This window comes from Trachurus japonicus, chromosome 5, assembly GCF_045865225.1.
Source record: "Trachurus japonicus isolate A0001 chromosome 5, Traja_1.0".
Taxonomy (NCBI): domain Eukaryota; kingdom Metazoa; phylum Chordata; class Actinopteri; order Carangiformes; family Carangidae; genus Trachurus; species Trachurus japonicus.
The window spans coordinates 13584031-13606533 of NC_140911.1; the positions used below are offsets into that span (position 1 = coordinate 13584031).

General features: G+C 40.9%; 2 protein-coding genes across 3 annotated transcripts in view; one reads left to right on the top strand and one right to left on the bottom strand.

Moving 5' to 3' along the window:
• The window catches only part of shq1 (SHQ1, H/ACA ribonucleoprotein assembly factor), a 39658-nt gene extending 34670 nt beyond the window's left edge, over positions 1 to 4988 (bottom strand). The window contains exons 1-5 of one of the 2 annotated variants that reach the window (XM_085776442.1): positions 4917 to 4988; positions 3675 to 3841; positions 3471 to 3535; positions 321 to 449; positions 49 to 212 (exon numbers count right to left, since the gene is read on the bottom strand). In XM_085776442.1, the coding sequence (XP_085632568.1) occupies positions 49 to 212; positions 321 to 449; positions 3471 to 3535; positions 3675 to 3817 (501 nt within the window). In that variant the 5' untranslated portion in view covers positions 3818 to 3841; positions 4917 to 4988. Of the gene's footprint in view, positions 1 to 48; positions 213 to 320; positions 450 to 3470; positions 3536 to 3674; positions 3850 to 4916 lie in introns of both variants that reach the window. The other variant, XM_085776441.1, reaches the window with a different exon arrangement.
• Positions 4989 to 6211: 1223 nt separating this feature from the next.
• gxylt2 (glucoside xylosyltransferase 2) lies at positions 6212 to 22249 on the top strand. Its single transcript, XM_085776443.1, has 7 exons — positions 6212 to 6683; positions 13686 to 13884; positions 15016 to 15147; positions 17319 to 17570; positions 17915 to 18038; positions 19702 to 19874; positions 21267 to 22249. Exons 1-7 carry the CDS (start codon positions 6382 to 6384, stop codon positions 21441 to 21443), a joined length of 1359 nt encoding a protein of 452 aa, XP_085632569.1. The 5' UTR covers positions 6212 to 6381; the 3' UTR covers positions 21444 to 22249.
• Positions 22250 to 22503: the final 254 nt, after the last annotated feature.

The window sequence follows — 22503 nt, forward strand, 5'->3', positions numbered from 1 at the left end:
TGTGAGCACTTCAGAAATCAGGGAAGAATCTTTTTTCCATGATCTTACCTGTAATCGGACAAAAACGCCAGACCTCTGATTCCCAAAGCCGTACTTGTTTAGGGCTCTCAGCTCCTCTGCAGAGCTCTCCGTGTACACCTCCTGCTCAACCTGCCAGTCAAATTCTTCCTCTTCTTCGTCTTCCCCATCATCTCCTGTGCTTTCACTGCACCCTTATAAAACATAAAACATGTATGGTTGGCTCTAGGTGTACACTGCACACTTTCCATGTTGCTTTGATTGATTTTCAGTTAAAAACCCACGTGCAAAAATCGACATACCTGGGTTTAAATCCTCTACTAAAGGTTGTGCTGAACGGGAGCCTTTTGGGGCGAGGAGACTTGTCAGCATCTGGAGACCTTCAAAGTGCTCCCCAGCTGTCTCCTTAGGGACCCTAAGTGTGAAAAGACCTACAGCAAGGTAGGACATGAAGGGATGGTTTTTAAACAACACATAGGGATTTCTGCATTGTTCACCCAGCTGAATCAAAGTCTTCTAGATCACAGAATTTCATTTAAAACTAGTTTCGTTATCATATCAAGCACGTATGGAAAACCAGGCCAGATAATATTGGCATGAATTATTTATTTTTTCAGTTAATCCCAAGAGAAAATGACAATAACTCCTGATAATTAAATTAAAGTGACCTGGAGCCTACAAGAGGGACTGATGGATATATTAACCAATTAAAAATGATTAATGCCATCTTTGATAAAATCAGCTATTGCTCATTTTGTGAGACACTGATCATCTGAGTAAATGTGTCGAATGGTAATGACAGTGTCTGGTGATGCTGACTGAAAACTGGACTGAGAAAAGGACTGAAGAGCCTCCTGCAACACAATCCACTGTCACAATCCCATTTTTCAGTTTAAAGGAGTGTGACATCTCCCTACAGCTCACAATTACACACAAAGACGTGTGATAACTAACACACCTGCCACCTGCAGGTAGAGGAAAAATACTCAAAACTTTCTAAACTATTTTTTAAAAAATAACTTTAAACAGAAAAGAGAAGTAAACCACATTATGCAGTTATCAAACAACTTTGTGGTGATTAATTAATACAAAACTTTAATTTATTTCCATATCTGTAGCTGTGAAAAGAGAGCGGTCATGAAAAGTTTATGAACTAATGCTTGTTCTGACCTGTCATGACACAATTAAAGTCCAGAGTCTCATCCTCATGTTTCACATTAAATTAATGACTATGAAGTCATTGACAGATTCAACTTCACTACTCGTTTAAATCCCACAGGAGAAAAAAAGTCAATGTTGATTGATCAGTCATACATTTGAATTTGAAAGTGAGCATCTCTTTTTACAAGCAGCAGCCGATAAATCAGCCCACCCGCATGTGCAATACTTCAAAATGAAGTAGTTACTTTATAAACTGCTACTAACACTGAACAGATGAATAAGAATGATTTGCCTTCACTACACATAGATGATCTGATGGTCGCCTAAAGACCTCGTAAAATTTCAATGCACCCAAGTGTAAAAGCTTACAACCACTTTACGATAGAAGCTGATTAATTGCTTGAGTTGCAGGCCTTGCAGAGTGGAGAGCCTGAAAGAGGGATCTTAATGATTGCTCATTATAAGTCTAAACAAGGACACTCATTAGCGGAGCTTTATTAGCAGATGTTACAGGCTTATTTAGACACAGCGTGTTAACCGGGGCCATGCTGACAGACGGGCAACGAGGTGTCAGAGTCCATAAGGCAGACGTCTCCATAAAGACAACTTCATTACAACTGATTATGGGCAATGGAAAGTCAAAGACAGATCACAGTGACAGAGAGTAGTGTCTAGACAATCGTGCCAATAGTCATTATCATGTTTCATTTGCTTGTTATATATATCTAAAGTAAATCCTGTGTGAGCTCCCTGTCATTGGGAGAGGAGATATTACAGGGAGTCTGCAGGCTGTGATCATTATAACGTTACAGATGGTTCCAGTGGCCCTTTCAATGGGATGAAATAACATGATCAGTAGGTTCATTTAGCCTGGATGATTGACTCAAGTACAAACTAAAGACACCCCAGGGATCAATCACTAACTGCAATTAGAAACAGGCTTCAGTGTCTTGCAATAGTGCAACTGGTCACCAATACCATGCAAGGCCAGCACAGCCATCTGCTACGGAGATCTGCTATGTAACAACATCAGTGTATGTTCTCATTTTCACCAAATGTACAGGTTTATAAAGAACCACCAATGTTGGTTTTCAAATACTTAAAAAAAAAGTGTGTTTTTTTTTTAGATATGCAAGCATCCTTCTTCACGCCTTTAATGCTTATCTTCCATCGCTACTATTTACAAAATGCACAGTGAATTTAAACATAAAGCTTTAAAGTTAAACCAATGTAGGATGTCCTAGACATCTAGTACTGCAATTATGGCTAATGACTTTTGTTGCATGTATTTTTCTGTCAATATGTTCACTTTCAAACTAATAACATTGAAAATGGAAAAAGGGGTCTCCAGTTCCAAAAGTTTACACACTTGAAATAAACTGAATGAAAAGTTAAAAACCCTGTTCAGCATTTCTGTGGATTGTACAACTCAGCATGTTGACATAGCATCTGAAACAACTTAGTTGTAAGATCCTGGGAAGTGTTTTCCTCTGCTGAAAAAAAAGGTCAGCACATTCTGACAAAGGAAAAAAGAACAACAGTTTTATAAATAACAAACATATCCAGGAAAACAACTTCTTACCCGTTACCAAGTCATTATTTTGATTAAAGGGACAACGAGGAGTTTTGGAAAAGCGAAGCGTTTTCACACTACATTTATGAGCCTCCGCGCGCACCGTAAAATTATTTGACCGGCGCAAGACGGACTCATGTTTTCATTCATCAATAATTCAAGTCCGAGGTTCAAAGAGGTTCAGTTACCGTCGTAGTTCCGACCATAAACGGCCATTCAGCTGCGTTATTCTCATTAAGGAAACGCTGGTCGGCTCGACCAGCATTTCCGCCACCACTAATAATAACAAAATAACGATAGAGACAGAACGATATATTTATCGAAAATGGGCCCATTAACAAGTGTGGGTAGCGGAGATTCATCCACATTAACGTGAGACTTTTTTATAACCGAAAAGAAACTCCTCGTTGTCCCTTTAACACAAGTAAAATGCAAACTGGTGAGTAGACTGGATCCTCAATAAAAAATGTATTCCCTCTCAGGGAATCTTTTGTATCACTGTTAGTTAGGCTAATTATAGAAAAATAAATGAACTACGGTGCCACCAGATTATACAGACTGCAACACAATATTGTCACAATAAGTCACAATATTGCAAACCTGACCTCCCTTTAGTGAAATTTAAACTGATGACATGGTTACTGTAAATCAACAGGCAATTTGCTGCTTTTCAGCCGTTCAGCACACATTGTTGTCATCATATAATAATATGACCTACCTTTATCAATGTCAAATTTGGCCTTTTCTCGTCCATCCTCCACTATTCTACCAGGAAGCGTTAATCTGGAAATGATATAAAGACAGATGAGAAAAAATAAAGACCTCAAATTCAAGTGTGAGGCAGATAGATGGTACGACTTCCCCTCAGTCATCAAAGCTAGGTTTAAACACATTAACATCAGTCCGTGGATGGTTAACTCACCTTAGGAAGTATGGTTTGGCGTAGAACTTGAAATCTGTCCCATCAATATACAGGTCAAACTCTGATGTTCTGGTGTATGGCACGCGGATGCTGAGGATCAAGTAGTCGGGGTCTTGGCTCAGGTCAAAGGCAGGAGTTATCATTTTGGACAGTGCTGTAGTACAGACCTGGAAAAGTCAATGATGGCAACAACTTTAATTCCAGTCAGTATGGGATCACAGTACACAGCAGTGTAAGCAGTGGCCGTAATGAATCGTGGCCCAGCTGACTAGAGCATGCCACCTTGTGGCTGACTCTATTAGACGTTGTTGCAGTTGATCACATGTGTCCACGAGCAGGAGCCCACATGTGCCACATTGGCGGTGACAACTGTAAACACAGCTAACAGTTTCATACAATACTGTTTCCTACTGCAAGAAGCTAAATACAGTCTCCTTTAAAAGGGACCCGACTCTCTCTCGCCTTCTATTATTTATATAACGTTATAAACATCTTTATGCCATGGTTTTAAAATGCACCAGTTTTTTCTTATGTAGTTTGCATAAAGATATTAAAAACAGGTTCAGTAAAATCAGCGAAATGTATCTGTCTCTAAGCGAGACCTGACGGTCTCTAGGCAACCGTTAGGTCTCTAAGCAGCTCTAGACACGTGTGCATTTCGCTAATTTTACTGAACCACTGTTTTGATTGATTTTAGTTGATTATACATCCCTGTGTTTATCTCCGGGATCGTCCTCACCTTCAGGTATGTCACTTAAGTCGTAAAATATTCACTTGAAACTAACAGTGGTATTATTGTGTGACTGTTTCGTCAACATTGTGGAGCTGGCATAAATTAAAAGCTACAATTTCTAATTGATAAGAAAAACAAGCTTGTTTAATGGCGTCCGAGTAACGTATCCCCATTTATCCAGACGCCCTAAAAACCGTACAAGAGGGTGTCGTCTTTTGCCGCGAACAAAAGTTGTAGATAAACTAAATGCAAGGCTGACTTAGCGGCTGTTTCGAAGTTTTGTTTTACTGCTAACTCGCTACCAGGCTGTGTAGTGAGCTAACACATGACTGCTCTCCTCGTGTGTTTCGGCTAACATAGCACAGTAAAGATGCTAGCTAACGGACACTAACAGCGGCTATTTAACGCTACTTTCCATTGTATCCTGTCTAAACTGGCTGTTTGGATATTCTCAATGACAGCAGGAGAAACGGGGTACTTAGGCTACATCTAAAATAATATACACTCACCAGGAGAACAGTATTCCCACACACCACAGTCAGCTCTGAGATGTTGCGACCATGTTTTACCGTAAAGTAGACACAAACTGCGCAGTTACATTTTATTCTGAGAAAATTCAATTAGACACAGAATATTACTTGTGATTAATGTTGTAATATAATAGTTGCTGGATCATTTTTGTCATCTACAGGGAGACTGGCAGGCATTGCACAAGAACAAGTTTGAAAAGTTAGACTGCATACTGAAACATACTTTGGTGCAACAGAGACGACTATTTAACCCTATCAGTATCTTTTCTCCATACTCTTTATGCAAACACATGCATTCATGACAGCACAAGTCAGAAATGACGATAGGCTTAAAACTTACAGTAAAGACAATGGGCTCAAGATCAGTATGGAGTTAATGCACTCAACACCTGACATGACACCTCAACTTGACTTGCTGTTATTTGGACTCGCTGCTCATTACCTTAATGCATAATATGCACCAATATAAAACTTTTTTTTCCTGTTGCTTTTAAAATAATAATAATATCTCCTTTACAGCATATACAGCTATATTTTTGCATGATTATTTTAATTATCCTATGTCATTCTCCTCTTTTTGTTGTTTTTTTGCTTGTTGTTTTCAAACTGATGTCATGAGTGCTTATTTATGTGTGTTGTATCTAGGCCTACCCTATGTGCCTTGTTTAGTTTTATGACAGGATTAACCAAAGAAACAATGCAACTCTGCAGCTCTGCATAATCACTTGACCAGGCAAATGGTCAATACTTTTTAGAAGTCTACGTCGATAATAAATGCTGCTTAATGTAATGGGAACTTATTGTGTTTCTAAAAAGTTTCTTAAAGAAGTAGTGAAGTAAACTTAATAATCTTTAAGGTGATATTAATATGGCAGCGAAATAGAAGAGATTTTATTCTCCATATGTGCACAAACCTAACAGTCCAGGCACATAGTAGTAAGTAGGTAAGTAGTAGACACTGAAAGGCACATAGCGTCTATAATAAAAAGTGCTTAAAACAAAAGAAAGTAAGTTAAAAAAAAATATATATGTATATATATATATATATATATATATATATTTTTTTTTTTTTTTTTTGAGTGCTACACTGAAGTGTGAACATCTGCAAACATTCTTGCCATTATACCAGAGATATAAATGACGCAGGTAAAAAATAATGATAAAAAGATTTAAAAAACCAAAGAGACACATTTCAATCTTAAGTGGTGTTACAAAATAACCGTGCGTTAATAGTCCCGTCATTACGGTAGCGCTGTAGAAGCCACGCCTCTCCTGTGTAATCCTCCATGGACGATGAGGAGCCCCTCTCCGCTCTCCATCATCATCTGCAGAAAAATGCGAGCGGGGAACGGTAACAAAATGTCAACTCGAGCTGCTCTCCCCCACTCGCAGACATGAGCGGAGTCCTCTCTGCCTCCTGCAGCCGCAACAAGTCGCCCTCACCATGCGGATCCACTGCAAAGTAGTTGTGATCGCCGTGTGTTTCGGAGTTTTCCTACTTTTGTACTTTTTGGGGGGCAACGCCGCGGACGATCCGCTGTTGAAAGAAGTTGTAGATGAGGTAGATGAGGAGGACAGCAGCAAGTCTTTCCCCACGTCGCCCCCCAAGCTTCTCGGACGCGATGTTGCGTCAAAGTTTGTCAGGAAATCATCCGCAGGAGTCGGCGGCGTGCGTGCGGAGGAGCCTCTCAGGGGACGGAAAGAGGGGAAAGCGATCAATAGAGGTGCCAGCGTGAATGCAAAGAGGTGAGGGGAGTTTGTTTCTTTCAGCCTTTCTCCTCCACGCCTTATCCCTTTTTTTCTTTTTTTGCTCAGACAAAAGCATCGTTAACTACTTGGCACTGGCTGATTCTCATCTTTGCCGTGGCCGGGAAGTTAAAAGAGTGAGTGTGTCAGCGTTTAATCGCGCTTTGAAGCAGACGTGCTCCCTCCATCAAACTGCCTACATTGTGCTCAAGGACGCTGGCTTCCACAATAGCCCTAATCTGTCAAGGGACACTTAAACATGCATATGGGCTCGCATCTTGCTTGGCTGCATTTTTATAACCATTATTTCCTCATCATTTATTGAACTGTGAATCACACTGTTGCAATCAGAGGGGGTGACTGCTGAAATGTGAGTAGAGAGACTGAGAGCATGACTAATGTGATTAGGTGCAAATGTTGACAGAGGACATCAGACAACAGCACAACAGAATGATAAATCATTACCTGACCTCTAAATCTTGATCATTTGACCCCTGGTGCTCTCTGCCTTTTTTATGAGCCAACTCTCAGCTGTTTAAAAAAAAAGGCGGGGGGCAAAGGTCACCTTGAAAGACATAAATGGCAATTATTCATGGTTACAAATGTGCCCAGAGTGGTTATGGCTGCCTGTTAAACAGTTTGACTGGAAATGACACAGAACGGAAACCCATCCTGTTGACTTTTCTCCCGTCAAACTCACTAACAAAACACTCGTTACATTGGAGTGACAAGATTGTCAGCTGTGATTTCCCTTTTCTGTCATTAAAGGCAGGCTGCTCTCTGACAGATGATCTGATTAAGTCACCATCTCCTCAAAGATTTCGACAAAGGGTAGAGTTTTTTTCAGGTGCTATTTCGGTCCAAGGGATGGGAGCATGTTATTGTATCTTCCAGGTTTCCAGTTCCAGCTTCACACATCCCCATGTGTTTTTTTTTTCTCCTGGGTTGAATGCCAGTGATGCCACAACAGCCATGTTGTGTGCTTGTGGAGAGAGATACCCACTCCACAAAACCAGGCAATAATATGTATTCTACTCCAAAGCCAGACTGAAGGTTGAGGACACTGTTCGCTAGATAAAAGCCATCAAGGCGTTCCACTGAGAAAGGACCTTTACATCCTCCCACAAACCACACTCCTCCATGTGTGCTCAGCACTGATAAGGCGGATGAGGGTTGGAGGGGGTCATTCGTTGCTGTTTGGGGAAAAAAAGAAAAGAAAACATGAACAGGTTTGGAAAATGCTCAGAGCTGACTGCATGTTTGCCTTCAAAAACTTTCTCCTCTTAAAAGCATTACCTTATCAGATGTGTTTTTTTTTTTTGTATGTGTGTGATGTTCGGTGTCGTTTTCTGGTGGTTAGCAGACAAACCTGGGCTCTATGGTCAACACCAGTGCTCTGATAGTTGTATCACAGGGAAGACGAGGATACGTGTTCAAATAAAGAGCTGATTTTGTGAGTTTTAGGGCAGATGTTTTCGCTGTTGCTTCTCACATCCGCTAGTGTCGACACTGTGGTGGTCATCTGTGAATCTGGGCGCTGGACAGATTTCCTGTGCAGCATGCTAATAGACAAACATCCTTGTTTTTCCTAATCATATCATTTCCTCTTGACACATCACACTACTTCCTGTGGCTAAAAATAGAAAATAGAGCTCCAGCAAACGTGTCGGAGACAAATGATCCGTCAATTAGTCAAGCGGTTTATGAAAGTATCATCTGAAAAAATATTAATGATTAATTAAAAACTGTCTCTGGTCCCAGATCCATGTGAGGTTTTGCTTACATAGAGATTTTGCTTTCTCTATTTTGTATCAATTCAAACTCAATATTTTGGGATAATCTTGATCAGCATATTATTCAGTATCAACATAATGACAGTGTTTCTTAGTTGTGTAATGTTAATTGCTGGCAAATTGTCGGTATGTATCATAAAGCCGTGATGTTCTTATCTGTAAGATTCACATTCCTCCTCTCTTTATTGCCTTCAGCATGTGTGTCAAACACACCATAATACAGACATATCTGCAGTATTCGATGCTGTTGATGTTTTGTATTGAAACAAATCCCTTGGCCTGTCACTTCAAATATAGCTAAGCAGCATTCCTTGCAGTAAAAGAAGTCATACTCTCGCAGGGGCATTATGCATAGCTATAAAAATGTCATCTTGCATGAGTGAACACTATCTCTGCTCGCAGTTTGAAATCTCCCTTCGTGCCTGTGTAGCCTGACCTGGCTCGAGAGGGTGTGCTTGTGTGAGCCACATCAGGAGCAGAAGTATTTGTCTCTTACACTGGATGAGTAGCTTTTAAATTACTGGTGAATGAGTCACGGAGGGCGTGGAGGGAGAAGCCATGCAGAAATGTTTGAAAGACCTCCGCTGGGATAAAAGCCAACATTGCTGAGGAGCAAGATTTGGAAGCCAGAGCATAGCAAGTGTCAGATCATGCCTCAAAATGCTAAAAGGTTTTCCGGGAAGCACTGAAGATAACAGCGAGTGATCCAGTAAATGCTGAAGGAATTTGTTTTTCAGTTTAGTTGTGTTCAGCAAATCAAGAGAAACTCCAACTTCAGCGTTGAGGTCATCCATCATGTAATTATATTTGGTTTTTCTGTGTTTGGTTATTTTTGGAAATGACAGAGTTTTGGGATGATGCACCAACACAGCAACCAACAGATGTCAGCTCGGTGCTATGATTAATCGGGAGAATTTTTAACACACTTTTCACATTGATTTATCGAACAATGATCAATGACTTAAAAGCATAGTTGGAAGACTAATCATTGTGGAACGGTTATTAGTCATGAACATTGTGTGTCTTAAATTCTGGACTATAGATCACATGGCGCTGGTGCTGTGAGGTTCACAGTAGTCTGATGCAAGTTTTTGCACATTTGGAGCTTGTTTTGTGAGCTGGCACAACAGACCGATGCAAATGTGAAGGAACACTGAAGTGTGGCCCCAATCTCATAAAGGGCTTCTCTTAAAGATTTATAGCAAAAACGTGGGAAAGCTGCTGTATGGGAGAAGAAAGCAGGGAAAGCAGAACACAACTGTCTAACTCATGTGCAGCATGTGTCATTTTTCCATGCATCCCCGTTCTTCTCATCTATGGGTTATTTAACAAGGTGTGACTTCTGAAGGGCAGAGGAAGTAATCGGGCGAGGGGGGGTTGCACAGACCAGTGAGTGAAACCTCAACAACGATCGGTGTGCACTCAACAGATTGTCCAAAAGCCGTGCGTAGTTGCACAGCTGCAGGGGTTTGCAGGTTTGCATGCATTTGGTAAGGAGCATGTGCAGGAACCATACATCTGCCCTTGGGATTTATTAGGCTAATGCAGCTGTAATTATTGGGTTTACAAGGTGTAATAAACTTAAGAGAGTTAGGTATCAGGCCATCGTTTAGCTCAGCGGGTAGAGCAGGCACGCCATATGCAGAGGCTATAGTTCTCGCTGCAGCGGACCCGGTTCGATTCCACGAGCCCTTTGCTGCAAGTCATTCCCCTTCTCTCTGTCTCCCCATTTCCTGTCTCTCTACAGCCGTCCTGGGCATACAAGCCCAAAAAACACTTAAAGAAATTGAGAGAGAGTTAAGTATTGGCCTAAATAAGTTCCAAAGAACAGGTTGGGCAGAAGAACCTGTGTATCATAACACCTTTGATATCGTCTGATATCCAAGACACTGGTCGATGATTAGATCTTTTTGTTATGTATTTCAGTAATGTGAATGTTACTTTATTCGAAACATGCCTATAAAATTCAGTCAGGTTCTTTCAGCACATCTTGGGTGAATTATGATTTGGACCCGATATCACACGTTTGCTTGAGGTGATTCAGCAAGAAATCCCGATGATTGCAATTTGCAAGTCATGTAATGGGTCGACTGAGATAAAAAACAAACAAACAAAAAAAAACGTTTGATGTTTGATTCATTTGGCTGCAGCCGCCTCGTCGACTGTTGATTCGCATATGATCTGCAGTCAGTTTGGAGAAGGATCTGTAGGTTTTTTTTCTTTGTCACACAGTCTGACATTTTAAGGTTGTTATGAAGAGCTGAATTTTGTTTGCACCCACCTAGAGATGAAAGGCGTAATGGCAAACATGTTCAATTTAAAGGCTCTGCTATCCACTGGGCCAAACCAAAGCGAGCAGCCAAAGCAATGACACAGTTATATGCCTTCAAGGTTCCCTTTGGTCTCGTTTTAAGTCTGCCTCTTTCTTTCCTGTGCATGTACTTTTTTTTTCTCTTCGACATTATCTATTCTCTCTCCTTCCGTGATTTCAAAGCATTAGCTGTGGTATTTTGTAGGCAGAGGGCTCCTCTTATGCTCACTCTGCAGCCAGTAATGAATTCAGTCCTTTTGTACCTCTTCTGTGCTTTTTTGACTGTTTCCAGATGTGGGGAAGGCTGCCATGACACTAAACATCATGTGCGCAGGCCATGCTTTATGCAACAAAGAAAATAGTTTGTTTTTTTTTGTTTTGTTTTGTCGTCCAATTTCATGCAGATATCGTTTCAAGGGCTTTTATTTTGCATGACTAAGTGCAACATAATTACACTTGTGTAGGGAGATATGGATTGCATTTTTCTGCCGGAAAATAAAAAATTGCGTGTTCAACAACCTTGACAGAGCATCAGCCTTTGAAGCGTGGCAGACAGATTTCTCAGCACCTTCTCATTCATCCTAATCTGCGGTTCATCATTGTCCCGTAGCCATGCAGAAAACGAAGTGTCACGCTTGGAGACAGCCCTGTACCCCACCTGTCAAATTTCACTCCTCTCTTCTTCCCATCCGTTTTATGGTAGACTCTTCGCCTCCTCCAGGCTCAGAGGAAATCCATGCCTTTATAGAATGGCGCAGTCTTTCGATGTAAAACCGTTTGCCTTCCACTGTTCTCTAAGAAAACATTCCCTGCTCTGTGTTTTTTTGTGTGTGCCAGTCTTCTCTTCCTATAGGCTATAATTTCTTTTTTTATCTTGACTTGAAGAACATGTTTTATTATAAGCAGCCCCATGTAGTTTCTGCATGTACACATAGGGGACAAGGAGATGATATTGGCCGTAGCTTGAGGCTCCACCGTTGTACAAATGTTTCCTCGTCGTAGCGGGAGATGCTCTGCACTGCTGAGTGTGTTTTAACTCTACACAGCAGCACAATGTCTGCAGAGAGCGAGTTTTAAACATCACATAAAAGACCTCCTTGCCTTTGAGCATGGAAGAACAAAGTCCAGTGGGAACTTCCAGCGCTGCAGAGAAGAAGTATATGTGTGTCTATGTGTGTGTGCGTGTGGAGGAAGTGTTGAAGACAATGCAAAGGCACAGATGTCGTGCCCTTCGGAGAAATCCTTGACTTGGCGCCATGTCTATCTGACAGCAGGGTGAATGTGGTATTTTCTTCAGACGTTCTTTCCTCTGTCTCGATCCACATTTTTGAGTCCTGCGCCGTTGACATATTCACGAAATGACAGGCCATTACTGCTCAGCGGTGACATGTTGGCAGGTGAGGAGGGAGACAGCTCGCATGTGCTGCTCTGCTCTGAGACAACATGCATTCAGCCGCCGAGGGAAGTGTAGCTGACGGATAAATTTGCTCAGTATGTGATGCAACCCAATCTGTGTTTGGACCCAGTGTTAATATTTGTTCCACAATGAATCAACATTTGTGAAGTGTCTTGAGAAAGGCTGATCTGAATTCATTATAGGACTGCAAGACACTGGTCAGATTTCTCATGACATTAAAGCAAGACTGTGCAAACTAACATTTTTTGATTTCATATTTCAAAGAAACAAACATGACTTTGTTCAACTCTATAAATTAGGGATGCACCAATGCATCGGCTGAACATCGGTATCGGCCAATATTTGCCTCAGTGGCCGATGTGTTATGTCTCGTGGCATATTGTGCTGACTCAGAGGAGAAGCCTGTTTTTTTTCCTCTCTCTCTTTTTTTGGAGGGACGTGACTCTGCCGAGACACCAGAGGGCACATGTCCGTTCAATTTTTTAACATTAAGTGATTGAAAATGTCATATTTTTTGTGAGTAATGAAGATTTTTTTGGTTTCCTTTACACAAAAGAGGAATTGACCACAGAGAAAAAAAACATTGGTACCACCAGCATCGGCCATCAGCCAAAGAGTTATTTAAAACATCAGTGTCGGCCCAGAATTTCACAATCGGTTCATCACTACTATAAATAAATGGGTGATGCAAGCTAAGCCCATTCACCCAGTTATCTGAATAATAATCACATGGTGTTGAAATGCTGTTGCACAGGCTTTTTCACCATAGTATCATATAGTAGGAAATGCTTAATTGCTATAGCACAAAAAATGATATCATGCAAGAGCGTATAATAGTGTCCAAATAAATATGAAATGTTGGTGTCAACATTCAAAGTTATGTTTTGGTCAAACTTCCTATGGACGTTTGTTTCAAATTGCACCACATGCCTCAGTGCTTTAATATCCAATGTATATTTTGGCTTGGCTGTTAGTCCACTACATCTGTTGTGGGGTACAAATTGCTCTTCAGCAGTTCTGCAGCACTTGGGCCAATTTGGAAGCGACGAGTGAGGGGAACGAGGTTTGTGTAATAAGTGATTGTCAGCAGGTCCAAACCCCGTCCGCATCCCCCACACACGGCCTTGGCCCATTTAGATCTGACAGCGCCGTGGGGTGGAGGCCAGAACTGCACATCCTGCACATCATTTGCTTGATTAATGGAGCTCATTTTGCCCTTATTGTTACATTGCACTGAAAAAGATGACATACCACTGTAAAAGTCGTCAGGTTAATTACTTTTTTCCACCTTAATTTAGCAGTGAAGCAGCTCCTATGGGGTAAGGCCTTGCTCAAGGGCACCACCTCAGTGGGCTTTTCGGGGGTTGGATAAGTGCTGCTGCTCTTTCATTTTTCTATGCTTAACTGTCTGTATTCTGTTTTCTTTTGTGCCTAACGATCCGTTCACTTTTCATCCTTTTCTCTTTTCATGTCTTTTCTAGTAAACCACGGAGTAATGTGGCCCGACCTGTGATCAAGCGCACCCGGGCTGAGGAGGTCATGCATTTGGCCGTGGTGGCTTGTGGGAACCGTCTGGATGAGACCCTCACCATGGTCAAATCGGCCGTCCTGTTCAGCCTCAAGAAGATCAAGTTTCACATTTTTGCTGAAGACCCCTTGGCCCCAAAGTTCGAAGAACGGGTAAGACGCTTTGAGTTTCCTGACACCTGAATGTATGCGGTGCGCTTTTTTTCTTTCTTTTTTTTTAACAAATGGTACAAAATCATTCCTGGCACGGCTAAACACACAGTTTATTTTATGTATACACCTCTCTAAAGGATGCTGTGATTTCTCTTTTAATGCAGCACATATTAAACATTCCCCCTCTCTCTTTTGTAATGGATTACATCAAGATCAGAGCACTTTCAACTCTGCCTCTCTGACTCCCTCTGGTACAGTCATAACCCTTTTATCTCAGGGCTGCAGTGTAATATATCACCAAGACACCCTGCTTTTTCTCCGGTAGCGTATATCACTTCAAAGTCACCTTTACAAAGGTTGCTTGGCATGTTTTTGATTAGTTCCACTGATAGTGTAAGGAACAGTCTATTAAAATTACTCCAATTAACAGACCTCAAACAGCACCTAAAAGCGCCTTAAACAGCTTTAAATCCAAACCCTAAACCTGTGAGCTTGCCGCCGTGTTTTGTAAATTATTGCCATATGTAGAAAATCCCCTCATGGAGGACGTGGAGTCGTGGTAGTCAAGGCCCTAGATAATGTAGCACATGTGCTGGGGTTTGTACAGCAAGGAGCTTATGTAGAGACACAGTGTTAAGAGACATGGTGTGTGTGTGTGTGTGTTTTTTAAAGAGGTCGCTCACAATCTCTTTTGATCACTCATCTTCGTCAGCACGATCCCTGCCAAATGCTTGCAGCACTCTCACTCTTTCCAGGGCCAAACTGTTAAACTGATGATTACAGAGGGACTCGGTGTCTAACAGGTTAGATAACACGGACCTCCAGCCTTACACCATGGACTTTAAGAGGGTGCCTTGCCTTGTTTAGACTATTAGTTTCTTAATAAAACAACAGCTGGCAGCTGCGTAGCCTCAACGCAGAAACAGCGCCACGAGACATGACTTCATTGTTTTAAATGGCCGGCTCTACCAACTATTCTATGTTGACAACTGTGCGAAAAGAGCAGGAGAGAGGTTAGCTTTCAGAATAATGATTGTTTATGATGGCATTTTTCCCCCCGTGCTCAGCCTCTTAACAAGTCCATTAGACACTTCCTCTTTTATAAAGTGTGATATGTTGCTTTACTTCCAGCTGAAGCAGTGGCCTCGCCCCGTTGCGGCCAAGTTCCAGTACAACATCTACCCCATCACCTTCTCTGTGGGGAACGCTGACGAGTGGAAGAAACTCTTCAAGCCCTGCGCCGCTCAGAGACTCTTTCTCCCTGTAAGGCCTGCAGCACTTATCTCCCCTCATATCCTCAGACACCATGTATAATGTGATTAACCAGCATTTAGAAAAAAAAAAAAAAATGTCATTAATCCATTTCATTTTCTACTCAAACAGCGTTTTCCCACCCTTTTTATTTTACCCAACGTATGATTATGATTAATTACCAGCGTGGTGATTGATGATTTCACACCATCTTTTTTGCAGCACTTACTTAACAAATAAGCAGTCTCCAGAGGTTTAACCCAGTAATTGCATCAAGTGAAGGTTGTGCCTGACTATTGATTTTCCTCTTCTGCTGGCGTCGGTTGAAATAGCAGCCAGCTTACTTACCATGTAATGAACATATTGCAGGTCAGACAGATCCATAGGTTGTTTTCTCTCTCTGTTGCTGCAAGGCGATCAATGAGCATTTACTATTCACTTTATTAGCAACGCCTCCTGCTACTAAGCATCACCACAATACCCTGAATTATTTAATGGATGGGCTGTTCCATCTTGATTCAGTACCATCAGGTACTTAATCAATATTTGGGCATTTGATGCTGACATATTTTTCATAACTTGAAGCGCAGCCAGTTAAACAGGCTCTGCTTTTAGTTGTCTCCCCACAATGGAGAATGACTTTCTTGGAACTAAATCACTGCATCATTTTTTTCTAAGTAGCAGGAAAGTGCAACCAGATGCTCAATCACTGTATTTTATTTTCTCTTGAAATAAAGCAAATATATAGCTCAGAAATAGTTTCACTTCAACCCTTGTTCTGAGTCAGGAAAGAATCGTAAAGAATGTGAAGGTATTGAGCAGAGAAGGAGAGAGCAGAGCCTCTTCTGAAGGACGCAGCTGGCACCACAGATCTGTTCAGTGGGGTGGAAACTCTTGAGTCGGTTTTATTTGCTCACTTTGCTCCACTCTGTCGACTTCTGACTGTAACACGAATGTCATTGCATGTAAACCTAATATTAGAACCACTTTTTCCTTTACTGTTTGCCTCATGACTCCACTCTGTTCCCAATAAACAGGGCATTAAAATGGTCACGACATCCAGAGATTGTTAACTTCAGTGGATTTTTTTTCCCTGGATCAATAAAGGTTAAATAAGAATAAATAAAATGGTGTTGGCCTCTCAATTGGAACATTTCAAAACTCTCTATTTATCAAACACAGTAGAGCCAGGCAGTTATTGGTAACTTTTGCTGCATAGCTAACATTAACATTACCCGGTTGATTACTTACAGTACCAGTCTAGAAGGAAGTGATTTCAGCATCAAACTTTATTCCTTTACTCACCAAGAGCTGTCTCAAGCAGTGCAAAGAAACTCCAATATTAACTCATGTTGGTTTGCACGCTTACAAACCGGCCTTGGCCCGCATCAACACTTTCTCATTGTTGCCTCCAGTCTGCCTAAAAGACTAAATACCTTCAGATTATATTGTTACCAAGAGAGCCTGGCCTTGAACAATGAAGATTTCTGTTGAAAAGAATCATTTCTTGTAGCTAGCACACAAATACTGACACTGAGCACTACCCAGTTGCTGTCCAGTTACTGACCATACAGTATGTGGTAAAACATGTACGATACTCCTTATCCTATATGGCGAGGATGACTTTGTCAGAAATGTAAAGGAAACTGTTAAGGTTTCTCAACTTTGAAAACTGTCTCCATGTCTACGAAAAGTAAGACATATTTTGTCTTTACCAGACTCTTAGTGTAATTTATCTGCCTTGCACTAACAGCGAAATTCATCAGTGGATACTGGAAGCAATTATCAGCGTCAGTGTTTGATGATGTGTGAGTCTAAGTTGCTCTTCTGCCGACCACCTTTGTCTCAAGACTGACTCTTTATCAGAAACTGCAGACACAGTAATGGGAAAAAACCCCAGGTCATCAAATCTCTCTGAAATACTGGAACTGGGGCAATTGAATAATTACACTCTTCCACACTATAATTTTAGTTGCGAGAACAACCCAATTCTGCAAACAGGGAGGCATAGTGAGACACTGTCAGAGAAATAATTTACTGATTTTTCCAATCAGTTTTGTTTGATTTAAAAAAACACTTTATTAATTAAAGATTGTTGAGTTTTAAGTAATTTTCTTCATCAACTATTTCATTAATTAACTAATCTTTGAGGGTTTACTTATAAATTCCCATTGTACTTCCAGGTCATCCTGAAAGATGTGGACTCCTTACTCTATGTGGACACAGACGTCCTGTTCCTGAGGCCCATGGATGACATGTGGAGTCTCCTGAAGTCCTTCAACAGCACCCAGCTTGCAGCTATGGCTCCCGAACACGAGGTCCCCAAGATTGGCTGGTACAGCCGCTTTGCACGTCACCCATTCTACGGGGTCACGGGGGTCAACTCTGGAGTGATGCTGATGAATCTCACAAGAATCCGCAGCACGTTGTTCAAAGTAAGGTCAAATCGTCACCGTCATATTTCTCTACACACTCTGAGAGGTTGAAAGCTAAAGTCAGCTGTGGTGTCTCTTTTGCATTCTGAAAGGTTTGTTTGAGTTGAAGTCACAGGCTGAGCGCTCTGAGTGGGCTGTGATTGAAGCTCTCTGATTACCATACTAGCATCACAGACTTCTGCCCTCAGAACTCAATTTAGCAGCTCTCCACTTCTTAATACCGCCAGCAGATTGGAAATGGAAGCTGGAATGTAAATGTGCTCCTCCTTTGAAGAAGGAAAAAAATGGCTGCTTGAGATGTTTGTGAGTGTGTGAGTTTTTGATCATTGCTGTTGGTATTTCAGAACAGTATGATCTCCAATGGCCTGTCGTGGGAGGATCTTCTACATCCACTCTATCAGAAATACAAGAACCACATCACCTGGGGAGACCAGGACCTCCTCAACATTATCTTCCATTACAATCCAGGTACAGCCCCTTTTTTAGTAGTGTTTTCATGTCATCTACAGTTATCATAGGATGTATTACTATCACACTGGAAACACATTATGTAATAGCATAAAACAAGCATAGTGAAAGACATAACTAACACATCACAGTGTATATGAATGTAATTCAAAATATTGGTTAACTCAGTAGCTGTGCATTCACATAAAATGTGTCTTATTTCACTGTAGACATACAAGTCTACCTTGTGAATGTTGATCAGTAAACACATGAGGATGTGGCTATAGGCAACGGCAGACTTGAGCAGCAGCCTGGGTTCCAGCTGCAGCAGCCAGATGTGGGCATTAAGGGCTCAGAGCCATCAGCGGAGCTGGCATCGCTGGTGTTTGCTTGACAACACAGCAGAGTGGAGTGTTTGTTTTACATGCCGAGGCTCTCTCTCCAGAGGGATAGTCATATTAGTCCGTACTGTAAGCATCGCTCTGACGTGTTTTTGCTTTCTAACACAACCAAGGGAAAATATCTGAAGACTTAAGATCTCTTCAGATCAGGATTTGAATCCATGTAAAGGGAATCAAACGGAGCTGGTTTCTTAAATCGTGTTCCATGCTAGATCATCAGCTCATTGAACCGTATCATACAGTATACTGTTATACTGTTTCAAATGAACCGACAAATCAAGTCAACCACATATGTGCATCCATGCTATTGTTTAATTAAATGTTCACACATAACAGCATGTTCACATTCCCATCTCCCAGCTGCAGTACAGTCACCAGCAGCCACTGAGCCGCTGCACTACAGCAGCTGGAGGTTGATTTCTTTGCTCAAGGGCAGTATAAACAGTTTACAGTGTTTGTAGATGTCCTGCTCATTGTCTTTGTTTGGTGTAGGTACATACAGAGATTGAAGAAACAATTCAATCTTTGCACTGGCAGACTATAATGTAGATATCATATAGAATGATGCAGTTCTCCTGACTACATAACTCCTAAATTTTCCATTCACTTTATTTTGTTGCTATTACATTGTTCTCATTGTTAATGTGCAGGACACAAACTGCTGGAACAGCACTGCAGGAATATGTTTTGTTATCCACTGTACACCCGCTACTGTGAGCATTGCACACTCATTGAACACTCATTTATCAGTGAACCATCAGGTACACTATATATTTAAAATCCCATCAGTCTGATGATCATGTATGTGTGTGTTATGCCTGTGTGTGGCCAGTCAGAAAACTTAAGTCAGAGAAAGTCTGTGGAGCACCTATTGCAGGACTTTAATTTGACTGAATAGGGTGGTACTGTAAAAAATATACATCTATCCATATTAATACATCTGTTATCGGACAGCATATCCTCCCACTGCTGGTTGTGTAGTGGCCATAGATTCGGCTTCATGTTTTGTGTTCTCCACAGTCATTTGTTTTCCATAGAATCATTATATCATACATATGCAGTCTAGTTTGGATGGTGGTACTAGGTGAAATGTAGGTTCTCTTTTTCTTTCAAACCTCTGTTTCATGAGGAGACATTCAATATTTTTTTATCGAGACTCTTCTCTGTGAACTGGAGAATTACTTTTATCACACTCTATTAACCACTGTCCTCAATTTGTCCTCCTTGCAGTCGCGGAGTTGAAGTGCATGAGTCACAGTGTGTGTGTTTCTTTTTTTTTCCAGAGAGCCTCTTCATCTTTCCCTGCCAGTGGAACTACAGGCCTGATCACTGTATGTATGGGAGTAACTGTAAAACGGCTGAAGAGGAGGGCGTGTCCATCCTTCATGGCAACCGTGGAGTGTATCATGACGACAAGCAGCCGGCCTTTAAAGTAGTATATGATGCGATACGTGAGGTGAGTAGTCCAGGGGGGGTACCCACTTCTACCTGCCACAATGTGGTACTGATGCATAGCGCCCTCTGTTGAAATCCCACACCCAGTGCAAGATAGATGTTGATGTATGTGTGTCAATGAACACTTTATTATGAACCCCATTCTGATATTAAGAAAGGGATCTGTTTGCTCTCAAAACAGCCATGTTTTCATGACATGGAAATACTTATGACAATAACTGACTGCTCTTATCTAATCTACTCTTCTTTACGTCTTTAATGTCTTTGAACTTTCTTGGACTATTTCAGGAATACCTGGTGGGAATTTTCTCCGATTTCATACAAATGATCATTTGGACCTGAGGTTGAATTGACAGGGGTGTCAAACTCATTTTAGTTCAGAAGCCACAGCAGTGCAATTCGATGTTGAGTGGGCTGGACCAGTAAAATAATGGCATGCTAACCTATAAATAAAAAGAAAACTTTGAATTCCCTTTGTTTTAGTATTATTAATATGTTTACACTTACAAAACACATTATAAACAACCTGAAATCTTTTGATAAAAATATGTGCAGTTTCAACAATATTATGCCTCTTCTGTCTTCAATGTAATTTTCACACTTCACAACGGATTAGACCCTCTGTCGGGCAGGTTTTGGCCCACTGGCCGCACATTTGACACCCCTGGATTAGAACAAAAGTCAAAGACACTGTGACCTCATAACAAAATCATTTTAACACTACTTATGACAACATTTCACACAATCATGTCAATCAATCAATCAATCAATTTGTTTATTTCGGGCATGTCAATTTAAATCATCATCATCACACTTCATCTTCGTTCAAATAATACAATACACATGGCCAAAAGGGAAAGCGGGAGAAGCAAAAGCTTATCTAGTCCCGCCCCCATATGTAATAGGACAAAAAGATGAAATTGTGACATTTTATATACAAAAGGTCAAAGGGTCAGCTTCACCATGGCATCATAATATTCTGTAAATGCATTTAATATCGTTTGAGTTCTGAAGTCTTTACTAGATATATTGTTTGAGTCAGACCGACATAGATGAAAGCAGCAAAGAAGCACATTTCCCAAAATGTTGAACTGTTCCTTTAAATACATCACATTGCAAAAAGAGCAGCTTTGAATATTTTCTCTCATGCTAGTTGCATTAAACAATCTGGGTCAGTTTTTAAATTTAGAATTTGTTTTCTCCGGCAGCAGAGTCAGTTCCCCCTGCACTGTTGAGATAAGCCTCTTAAAGATGAGCTGTGTCGTAATTTATGATTAATAGAGAACCCACCCTACCCTAACCCGAACCCTGCTGACGAGTTTTGTAAATACCATTTAGTCTGTGATAGCTCTGGGACCAGAACTGATGCACAGTAATGTCTCTGTCTCTGCAGTTTCCCTTTGAGGACAACATGTTCCAGTCGCTCTTCTACCCCATCCAGACCAAGTTCCTGGACACAGTCAACACCCTGTGTGGCCGGATTCCTCAAGTCTTTCTCAAGCAGATAGAAAAGACCATGAAGAAGATGTTTGAAGAGAAAGTGGTCCGACACGCCAAACCGCACAAATAACTGATGGAGGAAGAGGACTCTGTCTGACAACACTAAGGACTGTCTTGCTGTACACAATGTGTCAAACCAGCATCTTCAAGATAGAACTGACGGCTCGGCAAATGCAGTCTGTTCACTACATGCCACTTCCTGGAAATATGGTCTAAATGACATTATGTTTCTCAAGTGACGGTATAAGTAACAAGCCTATGTATACACAGAAGCATACAGTGCTGGTCAGTGGTGCCATAGAGTAGGTTTGCCTTATTGCCATCCTAAAACTTTCACATCCCCTCATGTAGGTGGTGATGAAATGTATGAGAATGTTGGAAAACTACATGGAAAAAAGACTGCATGGACCCTTTTTTGTCGAGAATAAGTAAAGCATCAGCTCTTCATCTCAAGCGTAAAAGCGAAATTGAGGACATATTTTTTTTCCAACCATGATTTTAACAAAATTATGTACTTTATTTTTCCTGATGGACATGGTATTCACTAAACAAAGTCAATTTTGAACTTTTGGAAAGCATCATAAACCACTCCTTTAAAAACATGTGAATGTTTTATCAGCAAATAACTTGAAATGTGAGCCTGAGTGAGAGGATTTGTTGTTGTTGTTGTGAGTTATTGGTCTGTTCTACAGTTGCCAAATGCCACTGACAGTATTACGTAAATACAGTACAACAGAGGGAATATGGACTTCTATGTTACACACCAAATGTTGAAATGCACTTTCAGAATGATATTAGGACTGGATGGGTATTTGTACACATGTCAACATAAGATGCTACACTGAGTAAAACATCACCAAAAGTGCTAGTGTTTTTTTTTTTTTTAAAAGGTGACATACTACATGCTACAGCTGATTATGTGCCATATAAATATTCACGTCATTCAATGTTTACTATTGAGTGATATAGGCATGTGTGTGTTTGAGAGGGTATCTTAGTTTGTAATATAATGTATGTTATGTTGTGAGCAAATGAATTGAATGTTTTAGCAACATTACTTTAAATGTGGTTTGATTGTCGAAAAACATATCAAATCTTTCAAACTGGAAACTGAAATGGCTGTACAGTCA